This window comes from Somniosus microcephalus, chromosome 5, assembly GCF_052327205.1.
Source record: "Somniosus microcephalus isolate GS21.2 chromosome 5, FLI_Smic_1.0, whole genome shotgun sequence".
In the NCBI taxonomy this organism is placed as follows: Eukaryota; Metazoa; Chordata; class Chondrichthyes; order Squaliformes; family Somniosidae; genus Somniosus; species Somniosus microcephalus.
The window spans coordinates 320,620,509-320,648,403 of NC_140991.1; the positions used below are offsets into that span (position 1 = coordinate 320,620,509).

General features: G+C 47.6%; 1 protein-coding gene across 3 annotated transcripts in view; it reads right to left on the bottom strand.

Moving 5' to 3' along the window:
- Window positions 1–3,263: 3,263 nt before the first annotated feature.
- Window positions 3,264–27,895, bottom strand: part of LOC147117917 (rab effector MyRIP-like) — a 604,936-nt gene continuing 580,304 nt past the window's right edge. For all 3 annotated transcript variants that reach the window (XM_085989323.1, XM_085989324.1, XM_085989322.1), the window contains 5 exons: window positions 25,464–25,625; window positions 21,496–21,597; window positions 21,334–21,394; window positions 7,829–7,938; window positions 3,264–4,763 (listed from right to left, as the gene is read on the bottom strand). In XM_085989323.1, the coding sequence (XP_085845449.1) occupies window positions 4,746–4,763; window positions 7,829–7,938; window positions 21,334–21,394; window positions 21,496–21,597; window positions 25,464–25,625 (453 nt within the window). In that variant the 3' untranslated portion in view covers window positions 3,264–4,745. The remainder of the gene's footprint in view (window positions 4,764–7,828; window positions 7,939–21,333; window positions 21,395–21,495; window positions 21,598–25,463; window positions 25,626–27,895) is intronic.

Sequence of the window (27,895 nt, forward strand, 5' to 3'; positions counted from 1 at the left end):
CCTCCTTTGCTCTAATGAAAACAAATCCAGCTTCTCCAACCTGTCCTTGTAGCTAAGATCCCCCATCCCCGGAACCATTCTGGTAAATCTCCTCTGCACCCTCTCAAGGGCCTTCACATCATTCCTAAAGTGTGGTGACTAGAGCTGGACGCAATATTCCAGTTGTGGCCTAACCAGTGCTTTATAAAGGTTCAGCATAACTTCTCTACTTTTGTACTCAATACCTCTATTTATGAAGCCCAAGATCCCATATGCTTTGTTAACCACTCTCTCAATATGTCCCGCCACCTTCAGGGCCCTATGCAGTTTAACTCCCAGGTCCCTCTGTCCCTGCACTCTTTAAAACTGTGCCATTAAGTGTATGTTGCCTCTCCCTGTTCCTTCTGCCAAAATGCATCACCTCACACTTCTCTGTATTAAATTCCATCTGCCACTTGTCTGCCCATTCTGCTAGCCTTTCTATGTCCTGTTGCAAGTATCATCCTCACCATTTGCCACACCCCTAAGTCTGGTGTCATCGGCAAATTTAGAAATTCTGCTCTGTATTCTAATATCCAGGTCATTTATATATATCAAAAAAAGCCATGGCCCCAAGATGCAGTGTGCCAGTCGTGAATAGGAGGAAAGTCTGTGGCAGGAATGCTGGCTCCATGCCTATGGCAAATCCAGGGGGTGGGGTAGGTACATACCAACATACGAATTAGGAGCAGGAGTTGGCCACTCGGCCCCTCGAGCCTGCTCCACCATTCAATAAGATCATGGCTGATCCGATTACTCCACATTCCCGCCTACCCCGATAACCTTTCACCCCCTTCCTTACCAAGAATCTATCTACCTCCGCCTTAAAAATATTCAAAGACTCTGCTTCCACTGCCCTCTGAGAAAGAGTTCCAAAGACCCACGACCCTCTGTGAGAAAAAAATTCTCCTCATCTTTGTCTTAAATGGGCGACCCCTTATTTTTAAACAGTGACCCCTAGTTCTAGATTCTCCCACAAGAGGAAACATCCTCTCCACATCCCCCCTGTCCAGACCCCTCAGGATCTTATATGTTTCAATCAAGTCACCTCTTACTCTTCTAAACTCCAGCGGATACAAGCCGAGCCTGTCCAACCTTTCCTCATAAGACAACCTGCCCATTCCAGGTATTAGTCTCGTAATCCTTCTCTGAACTGCTTCCAACGCATGATCGGGTAGAAGGTCAGGAGGGGGTGGGGTGGGGCTGGGGGGTGGGGTGGAGTACAGGAACAAGGATGTCTTGCTGCAGTTGTACAGGGCCTTGGTGAGACCACACCTTGAGTATTGTGTGCAGTTTTGGTCGCCTTATCTGAGGAAGGATGTTCTTGCCATGGAGGGAGTGCAGCGAAGATTCACCAGACTGATACCTGGGATGGCAGGAATGACGTATGAGGAGAGATTCGGTCAATTAGGCTTATATTTGCTAGAGTTTAGAAGAATGAGAGGGGATCTCATTGAAACTTATAAAATTCTAACAGGTCTAGACAGACTAGATGCAGGAAGGATGTTCCCGATGGCCGGGGAGTCCAGAACCAGGGGTCACAGATCCACCCATCCCACTAGTCCAAAGTCCAAGATTGGTGGGAGATCCACCCATCCCACTAGTCCAATGTCCACGATTGGTGGTATATTCACCCATCCCACTAGTCCAATGTCCACGATTGGTGGTATATTCACCCATCCCACTAGTCCAATGTCCAAGATTGGCGATAGATCCACCCATCCCACTAGTCCAATGTCCAAGATGCACCCAGTGTAAGGGTGGAATTTCAGACCCCTCATGTCCTTGTCACACAAGCGGCTCCTTTAAAGTTATTTCCAGGGTTCTCCACCTCCGCGCTCACCAGTCCGCAGGTGTCCATGCAATCGATTTAATGGATGAAAAACTGATGGCTGGCGGGGGCAGAAATGGAAATGCCTGGCCACTAACTGCGGCAATGACATCATTTACCCGAGAAAGACTTCTGAACCTTTCTGCTCTGTGATGTTGAGCTGCATCAGATATATTTTTCAGAGATCCTTGACCTGTGCTGCTTTCTGACTGTATGTGGACAGCTCTGAATTTCCACATTCCTTCCAGGAATTTTTCAGTATTGAGCTGTAGAGCTCACTTTTCCATTTGGGAAGAGGTAAAAAATGGCAATGGATGAACGTGAGGATGTTTTGTCTGAAAAACAAGTTCTGCACAAAGCTTCTGTCGGACATTTATTGAAAATTGTCTCGACTGTATTCCCCAAAAATGGCCAGGCTGGAAGATGCAACATGTATCAGCTCTTGGTGAAGAATGGTCCTGACCTCAGTTGAGGGAAGGTTATGTCAAGAGGCACTGATGGGTTCAGTCTCTATCGAAGTATTTCCAAAGTTGGTTGGTTTATTAGTGAGTTGTGAGAATTCACAGGCCTAGGGAGAGGGGTAGAGAATCTATTAATCTGTTGACATTTGACTCTGCAAAGCACATCAACAAGGAAGGGGGCATTTTCATTTCAGCTTTTTGCATAGTTGTCTGATGGCATCTCCGCTAAGGAGTATTCTTCGATAAACCGCGTCAGACTATGCCAGCACCATATTATAAGCAAGCCCTCATGAAAAACACAGCAAACAAAACAGAAACAAATACTAACGTCCACATGTGTGCATGGAAGGTAAGAAAAGCCTAGAAATATGAAAGTTTCCAATGCACTGACATATACAATGATGTCTGACAATACCTCGCACATAATTTCGCTAAACGCAATAAATTGTGCACTTACTTGGAATTCGGACTGAGACAAGTGTTGACGAAGCAATGATTTCAATGCTGCCTCTCTGTTCATCCTCTGCCTTGCAAGTAGTCATGCACTGCCTGTATTCAACACTGGGACATCATGCATGGGGCTGTTAGTTAAAACAATTACCGCCATATTCTGCAAGTCAGAGTTCCACCGTTAAATGAGAGTAACGGTGCACAAACAGAGCGAGTAATATTACACTAATCTTCCAGTAAGTAGTCGAAAACTTCCCTTGGCAACCGGCTGTGGGCAGTTCAGCGATAATTCACCAAGTTCCTACCTTTTTGTCCAGCATTTGCAGAGAATTTGATAGATTAATTGATTAATTGACCTGTCCATTCAGATTTGTGCAGATATCAACATTGTTCTCCCCATAACAGCCGTAGCACCTTCGGATATTTTTTTCTACATTAAAGACGCTATATAAAAGCCAGTTATTGTTGTTGTACATGGAAGTGTTTTCTGAAAAGATAACCTCATGATTTGAAAAGTTTAATCAAATTGCAAGTGCATTTAGCTACTTTCCTTAAATACAGTCAGCTCTAATTGCCTTGAACAGTCTTGTCGAAGCACACTGCTAATTCCCCATCTTGTTACTACACGGATTAAAGTCAGCATTTCAGCTCACCTTTATGGGCTCCATGCTGAATAGAGCACGAGGCATGTTTGAATGCTGTGTTCCACTCGAGGCCCCCTACTCCAGCATGAAACACACCACAACATTCACTGGTGGATGGATTGAACTGTGACTAGCTGGTAGGTTGTAATGCTCGCGATTTAGCTGGAATGTGAACCTTTGGCATTCATTAATGCCTGTACTCGCAAGCCAATTATTCTTTTCCGATAATCTCGGATATTGTGATCAATTTCTTTTGGTTCATTTCCACATTTTAGCATCTTTGCCCCTATGACCGAGAGAAGTGCCTGATTCTCCGATAGGTAACCAGAGGCCACAGGTTTAAGGTGATGGGCAAAAGAACCAGAGGCGACATGAGGAAACTTCTTTTTCCGCAGCGAGTTGTTGTGATCTGGAACGCGCTGCCTGAAAGGGCGGTGGAAGCAGATTCGATAATAACTTTCAAAAGGGAATTGGAGAAATACTTCAAGGGAAAAAAATGTGCAGGGCTACGGGGAACGAGCAGAGGAGTGGGACTAATTGGAGAGCTCGACCAAAAAGCCGGCACAGGCACGATGGGCCGAATGGCCTCCTTCTGCGCTGCATCATTCTAGGATTCTAAGATAATTTTTCACAAAGGATTTTTTAAAAAAAGCAATAAAAATATATTAATCAGCAACGTCTTGCTTTCCATTCCACACATTCCAATTGAAAGTTCCAGAAACTCACTGTAAAAGTAAATTCATTTAACATTTGAGACCAAAATTATTTATATGAAAATAAATGTGCACATTAAAATAACACTTAAAAAAAGAATTCAATTATGTCATCGCTCCAGGGAGCAATCACCAATGATACGACAGCAACCAACAATATGGCAGGGGTACAATTTACCCCCCAGGATTTTTCTTGTTACCGGCACAACCATTTTTCAGTTGAATTAAGATAATACAGTTGACAAATCACTTACAAATAACCTTGCTTCCAAATACATCGAGTTTGTGCTACCATATAAAGACAAATCACGGACATGAAAACCACAAGTTCTGTACAGCAAACAGGCCAAAGTGCTTTTCAGATGGTGTGGGCCAGCGTTAGGGAGAACAGTCGCCGTTCTCAAAAGGTCTCTGAAATTAAGGCTAAACTTTTTTTTTTACCAAAGGAAAGGTTCAATGCTGAGGTGTCACAGAGTGAGCTCAGGGAGGTATCTAGTCAGAGTCCGTCCGCTCCTATGTAATTGTGGGTGGTGGCAGGCTCCTGGCAACAGGTTCCATGGCTGTTGGATCAAGGCACTCTAGTGGACAGCCATAGGCAGTGAGTTGTTATCAGAGTGGAGTCCGCTTCTCAGTATGGTACAGACATCTGCAGCAGAAGATAGAGAAATCAATCATTGACCAGTCAAGGTTTAGAACACAAAACTTCAAGGCCTAGGAATTCAGTATAGCCACGTTCGGGGCGCTACAGTCGGGCGGCCGCTAAAGTTTGCGCCCAGCGCAAGTTCGCGCCACCTTCGCCGATATTCAGTCGCATCGCCCCAAGAGGTTGCTGCTGCGCTAAAACAGGCGATGCACGACTATCATTAGGCGCTAAGCCGGCGGTCCGGGGCGATACCCCCGAGGGCGGGCGCAGCGCAGGTGCGGCGAGTTGCTGATTGACGGCAGACACTCTGGCGCCGGTCAGCTCTTAAAGGGGGAGGGTGGATTTGTTTGCCTGCCACGCCCTGCACACTGCAGCCCTCAAGCAAGGCCTGACCACTGCTGCTTCATCTGTGCAACGCCCAGGGCTATGGAGAAGGCCAGAGAGAGAACCCATTGCAGCCCCCATTATATGTTTGCAAACAATGATATGACACTGAAGGCAAAGACAAGTGGAAAGCTGTGGCCTGAAGCCACAAGTACCTGTGCGAGTGTTGAGCCAAAGCAGAAAGCTCTCTACCTTTGTCTCTCTGCAAAGATCCGTCTCTCAAAAAGGAGTGCTGCGAAATGGCTGCCTTTTCTACTGCAGGAGGTGTGCCCTTTAATTTGCGCCCCCCCGCGCCGCGCATCGACTGAGAACCGTTCCCCTCTACCAGTCGCTAGGGGCGCCAGGCGCACAATAGGGCGTCGCCACTGAATTTCCGGTTTGGGGCGCACAAAGGGCGTTGCTCGAGGAAATGACGTCAGGATCTGCGCGCGCAGCTGAGCGCGCGCAAAGACTTTGCGCCGCCGCTAAATCTTGAGTGAAGTTGGGGAGAGGCGCAGATCGCGCTGCGCCCGGCCGCTAGCCGCCTAGCACCCAACATCTCCTCCTCCTAAGGCGCTACCGGCTGGCGCAAGCAACTGAATTTCTAGGCCCAATTCTTTTATCACAATTTTTAATCCAATTTATTGTCATGCACAAGACATCATTCGAACATCCATACTTTGATAGCCTTGATAGGCTAGGTGATCTGTTTCTGTAATATGTTGCTTTATATAATATTCGATAATTACTGCTTGAAATTACTACTAAAATCTCTAGCAGTATGCAACAAAGTGGGTGAAAGCACTGTCCCATATGGACTGATGGGCTGAAAGTCTCGAAGAGGACTCAGGACGTCTCAAAGCGCTTTACAGCCAATGAAGTACTTTTTGAAGTGCAGTCACTGTTGTAATGTAGGAAACGTGGCAACCAAATTGCGCACAGCAAGCTCCCACAAACAGCAATATGATAATGACCAGATAATCTGCTTTTTAGTGATGTTAGTTGAGGGATAAATATTGGCCCCAGGACACCGGGGAGAACTCCCCTGCTCTTCTTTGAAATAGTGCCATGGGATCTTTCACGTCCACCTGAGAGAGCAGATGGGGCCTCGATTTAACGTCTCATTGGAAAGACGGCCCCTCCGACAGTGCAGCGCTCCCTCAGTACTGCCTCTCCGACAGTGCAGCGCTCCCTCAGTACTGCCCCTCCGACAGTGCAGCGCTCCCTCAGTACTGCCCCTCCGACAGTGCGGCGCTCCCTCAGTACTGCCCCTCCGACAGTGCAGCACTCCCTCAGTACTGCCCCTCCGACAGTGCAGCGCACCCTCAGTACTGCCCTTCCAATACTGCAGCGCTCCCTCAGTACTGCCTCTCCGACAGTGCAGCGCACCCTCAGCACTGCCCCTTCAATAGAGCAGCGCTCCCTCAGTACTGCCCCTTCGATAGTGCAGTGCTCCCTCAGTACTGCCCCTCCGACACTGCAGCGCTCCCTCAGTATTGCCCCTCCGACACTGCGGCACTCCCTCAGTACTGCCCCTCCGACAGTGCGGCACTCCCTCAGTACTGCCCCTCCGACAGTGCGGCACTCCCTCAGTACTGCCCCTCCGACAGTGCGGCACTCCCTCAGTACTGCTCCTCCGACAGTGCAGCACTCCCTCAGTACTGCCCCTCTGACACTGCAGCGCTCCCTCAGTACTGCCCCTCCGACAGTGCAGCGCTCCCTCAGCACTGCCCCTTCGATAGTGGAGCGCTCCCTCAGTACTGCCCCTTCGATAGTGCAGCGCTCCCTCAGTACTGCCTCTCTGACAGTGCAGCATTCCCTCAGTACTGCCCCTCCGACAGTGCAGCGCTCCCTCAGTACTGCCCCTCCGACACTGCAGCGCTCCCTCAGCACTGCCCCTCCAAGACTGCAGCGCTCCCTCAGTACTGCCCCTCCGACGCTGCAGCGTTCCCTCAGTACTGCCCCTCCGACAGTGCAGCGTTCCCTCAGTACTGCACCTCCTACAATGCGGCGCTACCTCAGTGCTGCCCCTCCGACAGTGCGGCGCTCTCTCAGTACTGCCTCTCCGGCAGTGCAGCGCTCTCTCAGTACTGCCCCTCCGACAGTGCGGTGTTCCCTCAGTACTGCCCTTCCGACAGTGCGGTGCTCTCTCAGTACTGTTTCTCCGACAGTGCAGCGCTCTCTCAGTACTGCCCCTCCGACAGTGCGGCGCTCCCTCAGTACCGACCCTGCGACAGTGCTGCACTCCCTCAGTACTGCCCCTCCGACAGTGCAGCACTCCCTCAGTACTGCCCCTCCGACAGTGCAGCGCTCCCTCAGTACTGCCCCTCCGACAGTGCGGCGCTCCCTCAGTACTGCCCCTCCGACAGTGCGGCGCTCCCTCAGTACCGACCCTGCGACAGTGCTGCACTCCCTCAGTACTGCCCCTCCGACAGTGCAGCACTCCCTCAGTACTGCCCCTCCGACAGTGCAGCGCTCCCTCAGTACTGCCCCTACGACAGTGCGGCGCTCCCTCAGTACTGCTCCTCCGACAGTGCGGCGCTCTCCCAGCACTGCACTGGGAGAGTCAGCCTAGATATTTGTGCTCAAGTCTCTGGAGTGGGACTTGAACCCACAACCTACTGACTCCCCAACAGAGAACAGGCAAAGCCCATTATTGTTTAATTTGTTAAATGACAGCAAGTTGGAAGAACTAAGAAGCTTACTGTAGGATTATCAACACTGCTTGTGTCTTCCTTTGGGTTTTGCGGTGGCCTTGTATCTTTGACTAAGCCATTCCTGCTGAATGTCCTGATAGCGTTGCTAACCGTCTCTCCTGTAACATTTACACACAGTGAAAATAGACAACAAAGGCTCCTGAGTCAATCAAAACCACATACAGTATCTGGAATGTGAAGTAGAGCAAATATAGATTATGGAGTAAATCTGTGATCCTGCACAACCAGTGCTCAAACCGAGAAGTTGGTCAGGGATAGGTCCATTGCAGCCGTGATTCTCCAACCCACAGTTTGTGCATTTACAGCTCCATATCAGAAGAGTGGAATGACTGCTCATGGCTTTACTCTTCAAAGTGCATTCTGCCTACACTTTAATAAAAACAGACAATGCTGGAAATACTCAGCAGGTCAGGCAGCATCTGTGGAGAGAGAAACAGAGTTAACTTTTGAGGTCGATGACCCTTCGTCAGAACTGGCTGTTGGGGTCATTGACCTGAAACGTTGACTCCGTTTCCCTCTCCACAGATGCTGCCTGACCTGCTGAGTATTTCCAGCATTTTCTGTTTTTATTTCAGATTTCCCACATCCGCAGCATTTTGCTTCTGCCTAGACTTTAAATGGTTTCTCTAATGTCCCATTTGCTCTTAAATTTGTTGTTGATGGGATTGTCTTGCTATGAAAATTTCTGTAAGTTACGTGATCCAAAAACCAAAAAACGATTTTGCCAAAGATTAAGAGAGTGCCCAATCTATGGATGTTCCATGGGAATTATGTAATTTACTGCAAAAAAAAAAGAGGATGTAGCTGCATGGACAGAGGAATGGTGGAGGGCCTGAAAGCCAAGAGGAAGGGTAAATGGAGGCTTTCTGTGTTGGTTTACCACAAGTGACTACGTTTGTGGATAAGATGTGCGATGTTAGGACTGTAGAGGATGCTAAACTACTGCCGGCAGGTCTCAATGTGTTGGAGAAAGTGTTTGGCAAATGACGTTTAACTTAAAGAAGTGCAGTGTTATGCATGTGGGCAGCTCTAATGCTCATTGTACACACGCCCTACAGGGAACAGAACTGAAGCAAGTGGTGAAAGAAGATGACCTGGGTGATAAGAGCGCATCAATCTCTAAAGGTTCATGACCAACACCGCAAAGCTGTGTCTAAAGCAAACAGGGTCCTTGGATGTCTTCACAGGACAACTCACTACAAAAAAACAGACCAGTTTGCCTTTGTACAAGATCTCAGTTAGGTCACAGCTTGAATACTTCGTCCCCTAATATGGTGGGAGATATTGAGACTTTGGAAAGGGTGCAGAGGAGGGCCACAAGATTCGATTCCCAGTTTAAAACACCATAGTTACCCAGATTGGCTTAAAGAACTGGGTCTATATAAACTCAAGGGATTTGGCTGAGGTTTATAAAATAATGAAGGGACTAGATTGGGTTTACATGGACAAATTATTTCAGTTGGATAGGTTAGGCAGGACCAGGGTTCACGCTTACTAAAAGAAAGACTTGTATTTCTATAGCGCCTTTCACGACCACCGGACGTCCCAAAGTGCTTTACAGCCAATGAAGTACGTTTTGAAGTGGAATCACTGTTGTAATGGGGGAAACTAGTTACATAAGGGCAGAACTAGGTCGGAGGTTAGGCGGTTCTTCATTTACAAGACAATAGTGGACCTATGGAACAGATTGCTGGCTCATTCTGTCTTCAAGAGGGAGCTGGTCCTTTTTCTGGCCGGGGTGACGGATCACCTTGTACAAGAAGGAGGTAACCTGTAATATAAATCAGGGCCAATGTGACCTTCAGGACCGGTTTCGATCATCGAAAGGAGTTGGAGAGGAATTTTCCAGATTTTTAAAACTTAATTGGCCTGTGTTTTTATCTGTTTTTTGGGGTCTCCCAGGAGAGTGGCTAGGGACTGTCTATAGCACGAGGTATAAAGTATCACAACTCTATGGGACAGGCTGAATGGCTCACTTGGCAGGACATTGTCAATGTTCAAATTTTGGCAGCGCTATGACATCATTTAAAAAGGACCTGGATAAGAGTGAAAAAGGAGACGATAAATAGATATCGGCCCGTAATTTCCGGTCGGAGGCTTCCTGCGTGCGGATGCCTTCTATCGGAAACAAATCTACGCCCTTACCTGAGGGCTCCCGAGGTCCGGACACTTCCGATCACGGGCCTCTCCAAACTCGAAATGCGCAGGGCCCACGTATCCCGGGGGTGCAGGCGGTTTGCAAGCGTCCCTGGGATCACGTGGGCCAGGCCAGCCAATGAAAGAAGGGAATCTCCCTTCATAATTTTGACAGACCTGTCAAATATATGAATGGAGATCACCCCAAAAACACAGTAAAACATTAAATAAATGTAAAAAAAAAATGACATTTTTAAAATGAGTTAAAATTACATTAAATTAAATATTTTAAACAAAAATTTTATTTTTTGAAAAAAATAATTAAAGTTTTTTACGGGGCTAAAAATAAACTTACCTTTTTTAAAAGTATTTTTAAATTATAAATGAGTGAAACAAAATTATTTTTTTACTTTTTTAAACTCTTATGCTGGTAAAAGCCGGCCTTACGTTTCCTTTTACCAGGCATAATATTTCTAAGGGTTTTCAACAGGCGGAGGTTCTGCAGAAAGCGGAACTCTCCCCCCACAGAGGCCCTTCTCCAGGGCAGGCGGAGGATCTGTCAAGAGGATTCTTGACTGATTGGAAATGCCTGTTTTCAGCGCATGAGCTTCACATGCCTGAAACCGGCATTTCCGAGGTCCCGTAGGCATCGGAAAATACGGGCCATTGAAAAACAGCAGGAAAATGGGATTAGGGTAAATATCTCCAGCTTAATGGTGTAAATGACCCTCCTGCTGTGCAGTGATGTCAATGATTCTCTTTGATTCCCAAAGAATTCATCCAATTTAACACATTTTCTCTCAGAATCTCAGCTGTGTGGCTCAGTGGGTGGCACCCTCGCCTCTGAGTCTATAAGGTTGGTGGTTCAAGTCCCACTCCAGAAACTTGAGCACAACAAATCTAGGCTGACACTCGTGTGCAGTGCTGAGGGAACGCCGCACCGTCAGAGGGTCAATACTGAGGGAGCGCTGCACTGTCAGAGGGTCAGTACTGAGGGAGCGCCGCACTGTCAGAGGGTCAGTACTGAGGGAGTGCCGCACTGTCAGAGGGTCAGTACTGAGGGAGCGCTGCACTGTCAGAGGGGCAGTACTGTGGGAGCGATGCACTGTTGGAGAGGCAGTACTGAGGGAGCGCCGCACTGTCAGAGGGGCAGTGCTGAGGGAACGCCGCACCGTCAGAGGGTCAATACTGAGGGAGCGCTGCACTGTCAGAGGGTCAATACTGAGGGAGCGCTGCACTGTCAGAGGGTCAGTACTGAGGGAGCGCTGCACTGTCAGAGGGGCAGTACTGAGGGAGCGCTGCACTGTCAGAGGGGCAGTACTGAGGAAGCGCTGCACTGTCAGAGGGTCAATACTGAAGGAGCGCTGCACTGTCAGAGGGTCAATACTGAGGGAGCGCTGCACTGTCAGAGGGTCAGTACTGAGGGAGTGCTGCACCGTCAGAGGGGCAGTACTGAGGGAGTGCCGCACTGTCAGAGGGTCAGTACTGAGGGAGCGCTGCACCGTCAGAGGGTCAATACTGAGGGAGTGCCGCACTGTCAGAGGGTCAGTACTGAGGGAGCGCTGCACTGTCAGAGGGTCAGTACTGAGGGAGCGCTGCACTGTCAGAGGGGCAGTACTGAGGGAGCGCTGCACTGTCAGAGGGGCAGTACTGAGGGAGCGCCGCACCGTCAGAGGGTCAGTACTGAGGGAGTGCCGCACTGTCAGAGGTGCAGTACTGAGGGAGCGCCGCAATGTCGGAGGGGCAGTACCGAGGGAGCGCTGCACTGTTGGAGGGGCAGTACTGAGGGAGTGCTGCACTGTCGGAGGGGCAGTACTGAGGGAGCACTGCACTGTCGGAGGGGCAGTACTGACGGAGCGCTGCACTGTCAGAGGGTCAGTACTGAGGGAGCGCTGCACTGTCAGAGGGTCAGTACTGAGGGAGCGCTGCACTGTCGGAGGGGCAGTACTGAGGGAGTGCTGCACTGTCAGAGGGGCAGTACTGAGGAAGCGCCGCATTGTCAGAGGGGCAGTACTGAGGGAGCACTGCACTGTCGGAGGGGCAGTAATGAGCGAGCGCTGCACTGTTGGAGGAACAGTACTGAGGGAGCGCTGCACTGTCAGAGGGGCAGTACTGAGGGAGCGCTGCACTGTCGGAGGGGCAGTACTGAGGGAGCGCTACACTGTCGGAGGGGCAGTACTGAGGGAGCGCTGCACTGTCGGAGGGGCAGTACTGAGGGAGCGCTGCACTGTCGGAGGGGCAGTACTGAGGGAGTGATGCACTGTTGGAGGGGCAGTACTGAGGGAGCGCTGCACTGCCAGAGGGGCAGTACTGAGGGAGCGCCGCACTGTCGGAGGGGCAGTACTGAGGGAGCGCTGCACTGTCAGAGGGGCAGTACTGAGGGAGCGCTGCACTGTCGGAGGTGCCGTCTTTTGGATGAGACGTTAAACCGAGGCCCCCGACTGCCCTCTCAGGTGGATGTAAAAAATCCCATGGCATTGTATTGAAGAAGAGCAGGGGAGTTATTGCCGGTGTCCTGGCTAATAACTATTCCTCAACCAACATCACTGGAACAGATTATCTGGTCATTATCACATTGCTGTTTGTGGGATCTTGCTGTGCGCAAATTGGCTGCCGTGTTTCCTACATTACAACAGTGACTACACTTCAAAAAGTACTTCATTGGCTGTAAAGCACTTTGGGACGTCCTGAGGTTGTGAAAGGCGCTACAGAAATGCAAGTCTTTCTTTCTTTTCTGTTTTGCTGAAGTGCATACGTACAGGTGGTGTAGATTGAGGGGCAAAGACCGAAAGCAAAATGTATAAAGAGAACAGAGAAAGAAATAAGCAAAGCAAAGCAAAGAAAAAGGGGCACAGCAGAGCGCTAACAATGGACTGGAGAGGCAGCAACAAGAAAGCAGAGAAAACGATGCGATCCATCAGTCTTTTGTCCCTTTATTTTACCTCAGGCAGGAAGAGGCTGCCCTGGGAAAACAAGAACGCCCCAATGAGTAAAGTCAACCGCAGCACGCTAGGAGTTAATAAAGCTGTTCCTGCCTAGACTCCAGGTCATTAAATCTTGTGGTTCCAGCTCTTAGTCACCTGAAGACTGTCTGAATCATGAATGTATCATCACATATGGTGGAGGGAGTTTGACAAAAGGTGCAATCCTTCTCGTAAAATGACAGGCTGTCTACAGAGGTCATTAATCATATGGGAAAACATCTCGAAGTGGCTACTTATGAAAGGTGTCCTAGTTTTAAGTAACGATTTGAAGTCCGCGTTCAACACCACAAAAAGCATCTTAATTAATGGTTAACATTAAGAACACTCTTCAGATCGAGCGGAGTGTCTAATTAATCATTGCGGGTTCCATTTACAAAAAAGGTTAGAATCATTAACCATCAAAAGTCAGAAAAGTGCAGTGCGACAGGCACCAGTCTACTTTGGTTTAGACATGGCATGTTGTATTTTTAGATAATTGCTAAACTTTCAGAGTTTATAGAGTTTCGAGTTTCTCGAGACAGTCTAAGATTGGTTTCGGTAAGAGGACCTTGCCCGATATCGCAGAAGCTGCACCTTTTCTGTGCTCTTGATGTTCCAAAGGTGCATATCCAGGTGAGTGAAATTACAACGCTTGGATTTAATCTGCTTGCTAGCTTTACATGATTTGTAGTACGCTACCAAACTCTTCAAAATGGTGTGTATCAGCACGAAAGCCACAGGTTTACACAGGATTACAGCGGATATACGGCACAGAAACAGGCCATTCGGCCCAACCAGTCCATGCCGGCATTTATGCTCCACTCGAGCCTCCTCCCATCTTTCCTCATCTAAATCTATCAGCGTAACCCTCTATTCCCTTCTCCCTCATGGGCTTGTCCAGCCTCCCCTTAAATGTATCTATACTATTTGCTTCAACCACTCCCTGTGGGAGCGAGTTCCACATTCTCACCACTCTTTGGGTAAAGAAGTTTCTTCTGAATCCCCTATTGGATTTCTTGGTGACTATCTTATATTGATGGCCTCTAGTTTTGCTCTTCCCCACAAGTGGAAACATTCTCTCTGTATCCACTCTATCAAAACCTTTCATAATTTTAAAGACCTCTATTAGGTCACCCCTCAGCCTTCTTTTTTCAAGAGAAAAGAGACCCAGCCTGTTCATCCTTTCCTGATATGTACACCCTCGCATTTCTGGTATCATCCTTGTAAATCTTCTCTGCACTCTCTCCAGTGCCTCTATATCCTTTTTATAATATGGCGACCAGAACTGTACGCAGTGCTCCAAGTGTGGTCTAACCAAGGTTCGATACAGGTTTAGCATAACTTCACTACTTTTCAATTCTCTCCCTCTAGAAATAAACCCTAGCGCTTGGTTTGCTTTTTTTATGGCCTTGCTAACCTGCGTCGCAACTTTTAGTGATTTGTGTATTTGTACTCCCAGATCCCTTTGTCCCTCTACCCCACCTAGACTCGCACCCTCCAAGTGATAAGTGACCTCCCTATTCTTCCTACCAAAATGTAATACCTCACATTTATCTGTGTTGAACTTCATTTGCCAATTATATTGCGAACAGTGAAGATTCACCAGACTGATACCTGGGATGGCAGGAATGACACATGAGGAGAGATTGGATCGATTAGGCTTATATTCGCTAGAGTTTAGAAGAATGAGAGGGGATCTCATTGAAACATAAAATTCTAACAGGACTAGACAGACTAGATGCAGGAAGGCTGTTCCCGATGGCGGGGGAGTCCAGAACCAGGGGTCACAGTCTAAGGATAAGGGGTAAGCCATTTAGGACAGAGATGAGGAGGAATTTCTTCACCCAGAGAGTGGTGAACCTGTGGAATTCTCTGCCACAGAAGGCTGTTGAGGCCAATTCATTAAATATATTCAAGAAGGAGTTGGATATATTTCTTAAGGCTAAAGGGATCAAGGGATATGGGGAGAAAGCAGGGACAGGGTACTGAATTTGGGTGATCAGCCATGATCTCATTAAATGGTGGAACAGGCTCGAGGGGCCGAATGGCCGACTCCTGCTCCTATCTTCTATGTTTCTATTTGCCCATTCTGCAAGTTTATTAATGTTTTCCTGTAATTTGTTGCAGTCCTCCTCAGTATTGATTATCCCCCTAATTTGGTGTTGTCCGCAAATTTAGAAATTGTGTTTTTGATTCCAAGGTCTAAATTGTTGATATTAATTGTGAACAACAGTGGTCCCAGCACTGATCCTTGTGGAACACCACTACCCACCTCCTGCCACTGTGAATAGCTACTCTTTACTCCCACTCTCTGCTTTCTGACCTGAAGCCAGCCAGCAATCCATTCTGCTATTTGTCCCGACGCCACATTCTCTGACCTTGTTGATTAATCTATTATAGGGTACCTTATCGAAGGTCTTTTGAACACCTAGATACATTACATCTACTGCATTACCCTTGTCCACTCTCTCTGTTACCTCTTCAAAAAATTCAATGAGGTTGGTCAAGCAAGACTTTCTGTTTTGAACTCCATACTTTAGAGACTAAAGTAAATAATTTATTTCTTTACAATTAAATATTAATATGAAGTATAATAATTACCAAACGTTAAGAATACAACGTACATACAAAGAGGAAGTCTGCAATGGGTTAGGTACCCTTTGGTAAGGATCACTTCTGCATCATGTCGGAGGGAGATGAACCAACCAGTAGATGATTTAGGAGAATTGACTGTAGGTACAGTCAGAAAGATACCTTTTGATGATGTTTAAAGGCAGGATGGGAAGCAACAAGGCAACAAGTTTAGGAAGGGAATTCCATAGGGTGGGGCCAAGAGGTCTGAAACCTCTGCCACCAAGTGAGGAATGTTGGGGGGAGGGGGCGGGTGTGTAAGAGCCCAGAGTCAGAATTATTAATTGAATGTTATGTACTGTTTAGCTAAAAGGGGAGGAATTGTAGTGTATGTACTTTGCAGAAGGAACTATATACTGCAGCCCCTGTATACTGCAGTACCAGTAGTGACCACCCTGTATATAAGCCTGTGTAGTAACTTTTGCATAGTAGTTCCAGTTTGTCTCCACTCAGTAAAGACCTGTTATAACCAACTCCTGCAGTCCGTGTCTCAATTACACACGGACATAATAAGTAGGACATGAGACAGAGGACTGGAGAAAGTTGCAGAGATAGACTGGGATGAGAGTGTTGAGGGATTTCTAAACAAAGGCAAAGATCTTGAATTTGGTGTTTTGGGAGCTAGCAAGGATGTGGATAGCAGCGTTTTTGGCAAGTTGGGGTTTGTAGAGCGAAGAGCTCAGGAGGTGGATGAGGGCTTTTGAAGTTGAGTCTTGAGGTAATGAAAGCAAGGATAAAGATTTGAACGACAGAGGGGACAAGATGAAGGTGTAGGCAAGCAATGTTGTGGAGGTAGAAATATGCCGTCTTAGTTACGGATGAGAAAAGGGATTTGACGTTCAGTTCGGGGTCGGATGGGACACCAAGGTTGCACATTGTCTGATTTAACCACGGTGAGCTTCCAGGGAGGTAGTTAAAAGTCAGGGGCAGAGTTTTTGGTGGGAGCGGGGTAAAGCTTCCTGATGTTAATCTCTTCACTTCTGTTAGCTCCTTTAATGCAGAGATTTTCAGACAAACTCAACAAACTTTGTACAAATATATCCCATTAACAACAAAAATCAGATGCTGTCAATGTGATGTTGAATATCTGGGAAGATGGGATAATATTAATACTTGTCAAATCTGGATCAAGAATACAAACCTTCACAGTGAAAAACATTGCTGCTAACGTAATACCTACATTGAAGAAGGGGGATAGAACATGTCCAGGGAATTATAGACCAGTCAGTTTAACATCGCTGGTAGGAAAAATAATGGAATCCCTGCTAATGGAGAGAATTGAAGAACATCAAGAAACCAAAAATATAATAATGAATAGTCAGCATGGATTTCAAAAGGGAAAGTCTTGTTTGACCAACCTCACTGAATTTTTTGAAGAGGTAACAGAGAGAGTAGACAAGGGTAATGCAGTAGATGTAATTTATCTGGATTTTCAGAAGGCCTTCGATAAGGTACCACATAATAGACTAATGAATAAGGTCAGAGAATGTGGCGTCAGGGGACAAGTAGCAGAATGGATTGCTGGCTGGCTTCAAGACAGAAAGCAGAGAGTAGGAGTTAAAGGGTAGCTATTCACAGTGGCAGAAGGTGGGTAGTGGTGTTCCACAAGGATCAGTGCTGGGACCACTGCTATTCACAATTTACATTAACGATTTAGACTTTGGAATCAAAAACACCATTTTTAAATTTGCAGATGACACCAAATTGGGGGGATAGTCAATACTGAGGAGAACTGCAACAAATTACAAGAGGACATTAATAAACTTGCAGAATGGACATATAATTGACAAATGAATTCAACACAGATAAATGTGAGGTATTACATTTTGGTACGAACAATAGGGAGGTCACTTATTACTTGGAGGGTGCGAGTCTAGGTGGGGTAAAGGAACAAAGGGATCTGGGAGTACAAATACGCAAATCACTAAAAGTTGCGCCACAGATTAGCAAGGCCATAAAAAAGCAAACCAAGCACTAGGGTTTATTTCTAGAGGGATAGAATTGAAAAGTAGGGAAGTTATGCTAAACCTGTATCGAACCTTGGTTAGACCACACTTAGAGTACTGCGTACAGTTCTGGTCGCCATATTATAAAAAGGATATAGAGGCACTGGAGAGGGTGCAGAGAAGATTTACAAGGATGATACCAGAAATGCGAGGGTATACATATCAGGAAAGGATGAACAGGCTGGGTCTCTTTTCTCTTGAAAAAAGAAGGCTGAAGGGTGACCTAATAGAGGTCTTTAAAATTATGAAAGGTTTTGATAGAGTGGATACAGAGAGAGTGTTTCCACTTGTGGGGAAGAGCATAACTAGAGGCCATCAATATAAGATAGTCACCAAGAAATCCAATAGAGAATTCAGAAGAAACTTCTTTACCCAGAGAATGGTGAGAATGTGGAACTCGCTACCACAGGGAGTGGTTGAAGCGAATAGTATAGATAAATGGATTTAAGGAGAGGCTGGACAAGCGTCTGAGGGAGAAGGGAATAGAGGGTTACGCTGATAGATTTAGATGAGGAAAGACGGGAGGAGGCTCGAGTGGAACATAAACGCCGGCACGGACTGGTTGGGCCGACTGGCCTGTTTCTGTGCCATATATCCTGAGTAATCCTATGTAAATCAATCCGGAAATGAAATAATTTGATCTTTTAATCAAAGACACTTTATGTAAGTGAAGCAAGCAATTCAAACTTTCTTACAGGAACTATAACTGAGGCTGGGGTACTGAGGCACGCTTCTGTGTGCTTAGCCTTTATTATCTGAAAGATTCACTGTAATCCAGAGAGCAAACACTCTGAAACTATTCGTTCTTTGTTAGATTTGCAATTTAACTCTAATGAGATTTTATGTTGTTTGGAGTATAACTTTTCCTATTTAGTTTTCTGCATCATTACATTATGTCCCATTTAGAATGACATTATGTGGTCCGAGTGATGAAGTTCACTGATTGCTGAAGAACTAAATCAATTGCACAAATACGGAGACTGTTGTTTGGCTCTATTTCAAAACCTAACCGTGTTGTGTTGGAGCGGCCATGTTGGAAATTGTTGGACTTTGTGAGAGTTAAAAGTTTAACAGTCGAGCTTCTTTGTATCTTGGATTAACAGGCTTTCCAATATATGCAGGATGATGTTGAAGTGTCGTAAAAGGAATGCTTTGCTTGTTTTTTGAGGTATCAAGTGTTTGTGTAAGGAAATGAGGGGGAAAAATTTGGTTGCTTTGCATCTCCCGTTAGCGCCCTAAGAGGGCGCTAATGCGGTGCCTAGCAACCAGCGACCGGGCGCGGTGATGTTCGTGCCGCTCGTGAAATTTACTAGACATTTTGCGGTGGCGCTAAACACTACCACCACGATCTCCTGCGCCCGCAGATCGTGACGTCAGTTGAGCGTGCAACGCCCCGGTAGCGCCCCGGACCGGATATTGAGTGGCGCCCCCTGCCTTACCGCCTGCCGCTAGCAACGACAGGTTGAGGGGAGCGTTTTGCAGTCAGGAAGGGACTGGGGGAGTGCTATTTAAAGGCGACCGCTTCCTGCCTTTTTTTGTCAGCGACATTTTTGCACCACGCATTCTGAGAGAGAGAGAGAGACTTCTGGAGAGATTCAACGCTGTGTGAAGGAGTTTTGGGTACTGAGCAGCACTTTGCAGGTTCATTTTGATTTGACCTTCCTTGTAACGATTTAGAAGAGACTGTGGGGGCTGCACTCTGAGCTCTTTCCCTGGGCCTCTCCATTGTTCTTTCCAGCAGATTTGATGTACAGGTCTCTCCAGGCCGAGATTCAAGGCTGCAATGAGCAGGGTGTGGATGGAGAACAAGATCGACCCTCCCCTTTAAGAACTGGCCGGTGCCAGTGTGTCTGTGTTCCATTGCTGACTGACATCACATGAGCTTTGCCAGCACCCTGAGGTAGCGCCTCACTCCTCGGCGTTAGCGCCTTAAGAGAGGTGTGTAGAGCCTGATTTAGCGCTCCAATCACCTCCAGGGGCGATAAAAGCCAAGTTTGCAGTCGGAGGCGATAATTAGCGCCAGGCGCTAAACTTTGCGCCCGGCCGATAATTGCACTCCAAACGGGGCAATACTGAATTTCTCCGCCTAGGTGTTAGTTATGACGTCACCCATGAATGGTTAAGGTTTTAGTTTTAAGGTAATAAAATGTAACTTTAGTTTTAGGGTAATAAGACAGTGGTAGCAAATCCATTAGCTACAGATAACAGTTGGTAAAGCTTTTTCTTAAAAAGGTTCAAGGACTATTACGTCAGAAAGTCTTGTTTAGGGGAAGTAGTTTTGAAGTGAACAACTGCAAACTGTTTTCATGAATAATCTGTTTTCAAAGAGTTTGGGAATGGGTACGTCACACAGTCTTATCCATGAATTTTCCTTGGATGTAGTCGAGATACGGTGTATAAAAGGAGTAGGGCTTTCAACAGGATCTCAGAAGGCTCAAAAGATACAGAAACTGAAGGGCCATACTCTGAAAACACTTAAGGCCAATCACCTTTCTGCGTATCAATAAAGGTTGTTCCGTACACTCCACTACGAAGCGTCTTGTGCTGACTCGAAACATGTTGTTGTGAACCAGAGGAGGAAAGAGGTTGACTGCTAACAGAAATCAGGATAATCTTAATGGAAAAAAGTTACACTTACATGAAAACTCTATAATGACCGCACTAAACAAATACATGATGATGCCAAAAGCCATGAGGAACAGAATTGGAGCTGACTTGCAGTAAAGTATTAAAAAGCTGTAAAACAATCGAATGGGGGTCTCAATTATGCCATAGACTGCAATAGGAAAGCTTAAGTGGTTTCTAATCTCATCTGAGATTGTGTTTTGGTTTTTTATTCCATCGACCAAGCCATTGCTTTTCTTCCCTTACACTCACTAACGGATGATAAATACACCTCACTCCTGAACTAATCCCTACCTTAAAGACTGCTGTCAGGCTAAGTACTCATCACCCTTTGCATATGCTCCTACAGGAATGATGTCAAGCTAAGAATGTGTCAGCCTTGTGTATACACTTACAGGACTGATGTCGGGCTCGTTCATGGCAATCCTATTTACTTCTAAGGGACCAATGTCAGGGGAGTATCACTCGACACCATCCAGGACAAAGCAGCTCACTTGATTGGCACCCCATCCACCACCTTAAACATTCACTCCCTCCACCACCGGCGCACCGTGGCTGCAGTGTGTACCATCTACAAGATGCACTGCAGCAAATCGCCAAGGCTTCTCCCAAACCCGCGACCTCTACCACCTAGATGGACAAGGGCAGCAGGCACATTGGAAAACCATCACCTCCGAGTTCCCCTCCAAGTCACACACCATTCTGACTTGGAAGTATATTGCTGTTCCTTCCTCGTCACTGGGTCAAAATCCTGGAACTCCCTCCCTAACAGCACTGTGGGAGCACCTTCACCACACGGACTGCAGCGGTTTAAGAAGGCGGCTCACCACCACCTTCTCGAGGGCAACTAGGGATGGGCAATAAATGCTGGCCTTGCCAGCGACGCCCACATCCCAGGAACGAATAAAAAGAAAACTCCTTGTACTTTAAAGTTCCCCTCTAAATACTGTCAGTCTTAAATACTATGATTCTATGATTCTACCAGATCAGTAATAGATATAGTCAGTGTATTTGTTATGAAAAGACAATTATAATTAACAATTATCTAACTTTTCATCAAGCCTATTCTAAGTTGCGATGAATACGGGAATTCTCAGAACGTGAGCTATACTATGATGCACTCTCTGCTCACCTTGCTTTGGTGGTGCTGGAAGCTTCCTCCTCTGTTGCCTTGAAGAATCAATGGTCTCCGCCTAAAACGAAACAGAAAAGGGACTTGCCCACAATCAAGCCAGTTTAACAGGAAATGTTCATTATTTGACTTACAATCTCAACATCCAAACTGTCCTGTTACCTTCACATCCGGGTAGTTACGTTTCTTCAGCAGTCGCTCGCAGGGAACGACATTCAGACCTGCCACATTCAGAGCGGAGATTCTACGCTCAATATCTGAAACCTGACAAGTGGATAAATGATACACAATGTGATATCAATTATTGACAATGGATCTAAAGAGTCACTATTGATAAGTGCAGCAGTGACCAGTTGTTTTATATTGCTATTTAATAAATATATATATTTTTTCTTCTCTATTTTCCTCATCCAGGAACACATCCGAATAATCTCCTTCGGTTTGGAGAGTGAATGTGTTCACTTCACAGATATATTTTATTTCTGACTTCCTAATAAAATCTATGCAGGAGAGGGAGCATTTCTAAACTTGTGCAATAAATCTCAAATCTGCACATTCCCTTTTATCAAGGCTTGCTCATGTTCACCCTGACAGTGTGAAACCTCGGCGTCCTGCTTTACCTTGAGGTAAACTTCAAACCCCATCTCCATCACCAAGATACTTCCATCTCCGAAATAGTGCCCGTCTCTGTCCCTACCTTACCTTCAATTGCAATGAAGCATTCATTTATATTTGTCATCTTCAGACTATTCCAATGCCCTCATTGGTGGCATTCCAAGCTTCACCTACACAAACTCAACTTATCCAGAACTCCGCCATCCACATCCTACCCTGCACAGAGTCCCGCTCACCTATCACCCCTGTTTCTGCCGAGTTCCATTTACTTCCTATCATTCAGTGCATCGACTTTGAATTCTTCACCCTTGTCTACACGTCCCCCCATGATTCAACATGCTGCTCTCTACCTCTGCAACCTGTTCTTGTCCGCTATTCCTGCTTGCAGTCTCTCATCTATTCTCAGTTTCCCCACTCCCTCTGCTTTATCATCGGTGGTAGACCCTTGAGCTATTTTGGCCCAATGCTCTGGAACTCTTTCCCTGAACTCCTCTGCCTCGATGAATCCCTCTGCACCCTCAAAGCCCTCCTTAAACTCTACTTCTTCAAAATGCACTCTAGCCACCACTCCTAATCTCCCTCCTGCTCCTGCTCAGCTCTGAGCCTAGCTGTGAAGCATCGTGGTACATTATGCTACACTGAAGGTGCTACATCAATGTAAGTTGCTATTGTCTCCAAGGATTGCTCAAGGCAATAAATGCGAGATGTGCTGGAAGTGTGCTGCTATCGAAGAGTGAAATTTAAACCCTGTACCGTCAGCAAGGGGTTACTAAATGGACAAGAGATATTGGCCTAGAAATTCAGTTGCGTTAGCGCCCACTTATTGGCTATAAAGTAGTTTGCGCCTGAAGTTTCTTATCGCCCGAAATTAAGTTGGGCCCTAACATCGGCGTTAGCCGGTAGCGCTGCGCCGGCACCGATGACGTCATCGGTGTGCGCAGCGCCCCGGTTACAACGCGATTCCGCTCCGAAGCCAACTTCAGTTGCGGCCGCCTCGCCCGCAGCGGCCGCAAACAACGTTTTGAAAACGGTGCCTTGCAGCTCCGAAAGGCCGGCGCATAAAGGTGGAGGGGAGGCCGGCCGCTTTCCCGGCGGCCGCATGGCCGCACCTCCCTCCCCGGACTCCTGCACCACCCCCCCGCTGCATTGCTGTCTGACTCCCGCGAGCCCGGCACTTCTCCGTGGTGCCGGGCTCATTTGCCGGGAGAATCCAACGGCGATCTCACGGCTGCAGGCAGCTCCTCCTTAAGAGAAGGAGGAGGCCTGCAGTACTCCAGCCTGCCGCACCGCATCGGGTGGCGCAGTGGCAGCTGGACGGCTGAAATAGACGTTCATCGCCCCAATCGAGGCGGCCAAACCCTGCAGTAGCGCCCGCCTCCGTCTTCGCCCGTGGCAACTGAATTTCAGGCGGGCGCTGCGGGAATCCGGGCGAGCGCTAAATTTCGGGCGCTGAAGACCTGGCGGGGCCTTACTGAATTTCTAGGCCATTAAAATTAATCATGTTTATTAGCATAGTATGTTGATTAGCTAGATCAATTTTCAGTGCACCATGAACACTGGACTTGGCAGAGCAGGATCAGCAAGAGCAGGAAAGGGTTGGATTCTGGAGAGGTCCCAGCGGATTAGAAAACCGCAAATGTAACGCCCCTGTTCAAGAAAGGAGGGAGACAGAAAGCAGGAAACTACAGGCCAGTTAGCCTAGCGTCTGTCATTGGGAAAATGCTGGAATCCATTATTAAGGAAATAATAGCAGGACATTTAGAAAATCATAATACAATCAAGCAGAGTCAACATGGTTTTATGAAAGGGAAATCGTGTTTGACAAATTTATCTTTGAGGATGTAATGAGCAGGGTGGATAAAGGGGAACCAGTAGATGTAGTGTATTTGGATTTCCAGAAGGCATTTGATAAGGTGCCGCATAAAAGGTTACTTCACAAGATAAGAGCTCACGGTGTTGGGGTAATATATCAGCATGGATAGAGAATTGGCTAACTAACAGAAAACAGAGAGTCGGGAAAAATGGGTCATTTTCAGGTTGGCAAACTGTAACTAGTGGGGTGCCACAGGGATCAGTGCTGGGGCCTCAACTATTTACAATCTATATTAATGACCTGGATGAAGGGACCGAGTGTAATGTAGCCAAATTTGCTGATGATACAAAGATAGGTGGGTTAGCAAGTTGTGAGGAGGACACAGAGTCTGCAAAGGGATATAGAGAGGTTAAGTGAGTGGGCAAATATTTGGCAGATGGAGTATAATGTGGGAAAATGTGAGGTTATCCACTTTGGTAGGAAAAATAAAAAAGCAAATTATTATTTAAATGGAGAGAGACTACAGAATGCTGCGGTACAGAGGGATCTGGGGATCCTTGTACATGAAACACAAAAAGTTAGCATGCAGGTACAGCAAGTAATTAGGAAGGCAAATGGAATGTTGGCCTTTATTGCAAAGGGGTTGGAGTATAAAAGTAGGGAAGTCTTGCTACAACTGTACAGGGCGCTGGTGAGACCACACCTGGAGTACTGCGTACAGTTTTGGTCTCCTTATTTAAGGAGGGATATACTTGCATTGGAGGCAGTTCAGAGAAGGTTCACTAGGTTAATTCCTGAGATTGAAACCTATAAGATTCTGAGGGGGCTTGACAGGGTAGATGCTGAGAGGATGTTTCCCCTCATGGGGGAATCTAGAACTAGTGAGCATAGTTTCAGGATAAGAGGTCGCCCATTTAAAACGGAGATGAGGAGGAATTTCTTCTCTCAGAGGGTCGTGAATCTTTGGAATTCTCTGCCCCAGAGAGCTGTGGAGGCGGAGTCAGTGAATATATTCAAGGCAGAGATAGACAGATATTTGAGCTACAGGGGAGTCGAGGGTTATTGGGAGCGGGCGGGAAAGCGGAGTTGAGGCCAAGATCAGATCAGCCATGATCTTATTGAATGGCGGAGCAGGCTCGAGGGGCCGAATGGCCGACTCCTTATGTTCTTATGTTCAAATGGTATGCATGGCGTACCATTAAGTCCTACCTCTCTACTGCACAGTGATTCTCCAGTATTACCTGGTAATAAAGACAGAGCTGTGCCTAAGGATGCTGAGATTTAACTGCAACATATCGACAGAGCTGTGTCAATTCCTTCAGGAAGACCGCTGTGCAATATGTAACATCCGTCCAACACTGCCAGTGACTGTCGTCAGAGTCATTCATACATCGGTCTCCACCCAGACTAGCGCTGAGAATATCTGGGATGTTGGCCAATTTGCTGTCCACAGATCACAAGATCATTATGGATCAGGAAGGCCATTCGGCCCCTCATCCAACATAATACGGCAACACAATTTCACAGAGCTTCCCAAAGTTCAGAGGGTCTTCAGCTGCATGTTGACTTGTGCATAATACTGTGCCCTGTATGGCCTGATGGTGGGTTTGACAGTCAGCTGGCCTGACGGTGGGTTTGACATTCACCTGGTCTGAAGGTGGGTTTGACATTCACCTGGCCTGACGGTGGGTTTGACATTCACCTGGAGTTCTGCCTGATGAACCTGGGCTGCTGCTGTTGCCACTTGGTCCTCGAGAGCTGCGAGTTCGGTTTCAGTCGTTATACTGTGAATGCTACGTGCACAATCCTCTAGGTCATTCAGTTGCCCCTCCAGACTATACACGGTGCCCGCTGCTATGTAAACCTATATAAAAAACAGACAATATAAGAGCTCACCCGGGTGTCACTATGATCAAGACAATTTCAGTGAATATCTGAAATATAGGAGGGAATTTTAACTCCAAAAAACAGGTGGGTTGGGGTTCGTGTGGGAGGTTAAAGTGTTAAAAATGTGAATCCCGACCCCAACCCGCCCTCAACTCGCCCCCAACCCGGCCCCAACCCCAACCCGCCCTCGACCCCGACCCGACCCGCCCCCGACCCGACCCCGACCCAACCCGCCTCCAACCCACCCCCAATCCGACCCCAACCCGTCCCCGACCCTAACCCGCCCCCAACCCGACCCCAACTCGCCCCCAACCCGACCCAAACCCACCCCCAACCCGACCCCAACCCGCCCCCAACCCTCCAACGTCTGTTTTTAACGAAGGCGGGACAGGAGGGAGGGCAGCCAATCCGTTCCCAGGAGGCGGGCTGGCCCGTTAAATATTATTTTGAGGCTGGAAGCCTCGGATTGAACCAACTGAGCAGGTTTAACTGTGGTCGGGTGGGGGGATCCCGGGCCTCGGGGGTCCCGGCAGCTGCAGCGAGGCGAGGGCAGCCTCGGGAAGCGACCCTTATGAGCCAGGAAGGGCAGGAGTGCTCCCGCCCCCGGCTCCCCCACTATCAGCACGCCCCCTCGCCCCATGCCCCCTCGCCCCCCGCCCCCTCGCCTCCTCGCCCCCCGCCAACCATCAATCAGGCTGACCTCCAGTCAGGGAACCCGCCCGTGATGTCACACACACGCTGCGGCGTTAAATCTCCACAACGCGCAGGGAAACCCGGACTTGTAGGCTTTCCGCGCTCCATGCCCCCACTCCGCCCCATCGCCGTGCGCATCACCCCGGACCCGAAATTGACTTCCGCCCCCTGCAGCAGCGCCGGGCGAAAACACCGACAGCTGCAGGAGACGTGCATCGGGCGGGCGGCCACTTCACGGGCGATGATTAAAGGCGAGGTGGCTGAGGTAAGTAAAAAAACGTACCTTTCCTGTTGTTTTTTTCGCGGGTTCCTGACCGCGATCGATGAGCCCGGCTCTCTGTTTGAGCGCTGGGCTGATCGCGTGGGACCGCGGCTGCCCTGTTGGTCCAGGTAGGTAATTGTTCTATTGCAGAGCCTGCAACGATGGCCCTTCCCTTTAAGGGAGGGGAGGAGCCTTTGAACGTGGCAGCGCTGCACGGCCCAGTGTACAACACTGCTGAAGTCTCCGCCCCGCCTGCTGCCGATTGCGCTCCAAGAGGAAGTGGGGGGCTTGATTTAACGCTCCCCTTCCTTTCTGGAGCACAAAATCGAATTTTAGAAACATTAGTGCCTGGCGCTAATTATGTCAGAATATATGACAATCAATTTGTGCACAGCAAGCTCCCACAAACAGCAATGAGAGAAAGAAAATAAAAACTTGCATTTATGCACCGCCTTTCATGACCTCAGGACGTCCCAAAGTGCTTTACAGCCAATGCAATACTTTCTGAAGTGTAGTCACTGTTGTAATGTAGGAAACGCAGCAGCCAATTTGTGCACAGCAAGCTCCCACAAACAGCAATGTGATAATGACCAGATCATCTGTTTTAGTGATGTTGATTGAGGGATAAATATTGGCCCCAGGACACCGGGGAGAACTCCCCCTGCTCTTCTTCAAAATAGTGGCCATGGGATCTTTTACATCCACCTGAGAGAGCAGCTGGGGCCTCGGTTTAACGTCTCATCCAAAAGACGGCACCTCCAACAGTGCAGCGCTCCCTCAGCACTGCACTGGCGTTTCAGCCTAGATTTTTGTACTCAAGTCTATGGAGTGGGACTTGAACCCATAACCTTCTGACTCAGGTGAGGGTGTTGCCCAATGAGCCATGGCTGACAATATGGTAGCCAGATTTCAAAGAAGTAACTTACATTTATACAGCCAATGACTTACTTTTGAGGTGTGGTCACTGTTGTTATGTCAGAAAATATGGCAATCAATTTGTGCACAGCAAGCTCCCACAAACAGCAACGAGAGGAATGATCTAATAAACTCTTTTTGATGTCATTAGTTGAAGGACACTGGGATAAATCCCTCTGATCTTCTTCAAATAGTGCCATAGAATAAGGTCCACCTGAGTAGGCAGATAAGGCCTTGTGTTAACATCTCACCTGAAAAACGGCACCTCCGACAGTGCAGCACTCCTTCCGATGTGCCAGCCTAGATTATGTGTTCAGATCCTACAGTGGAGCTTGAGCTCATGACCTTCTGACTCATAGGTGAGAGTGCTACCACTG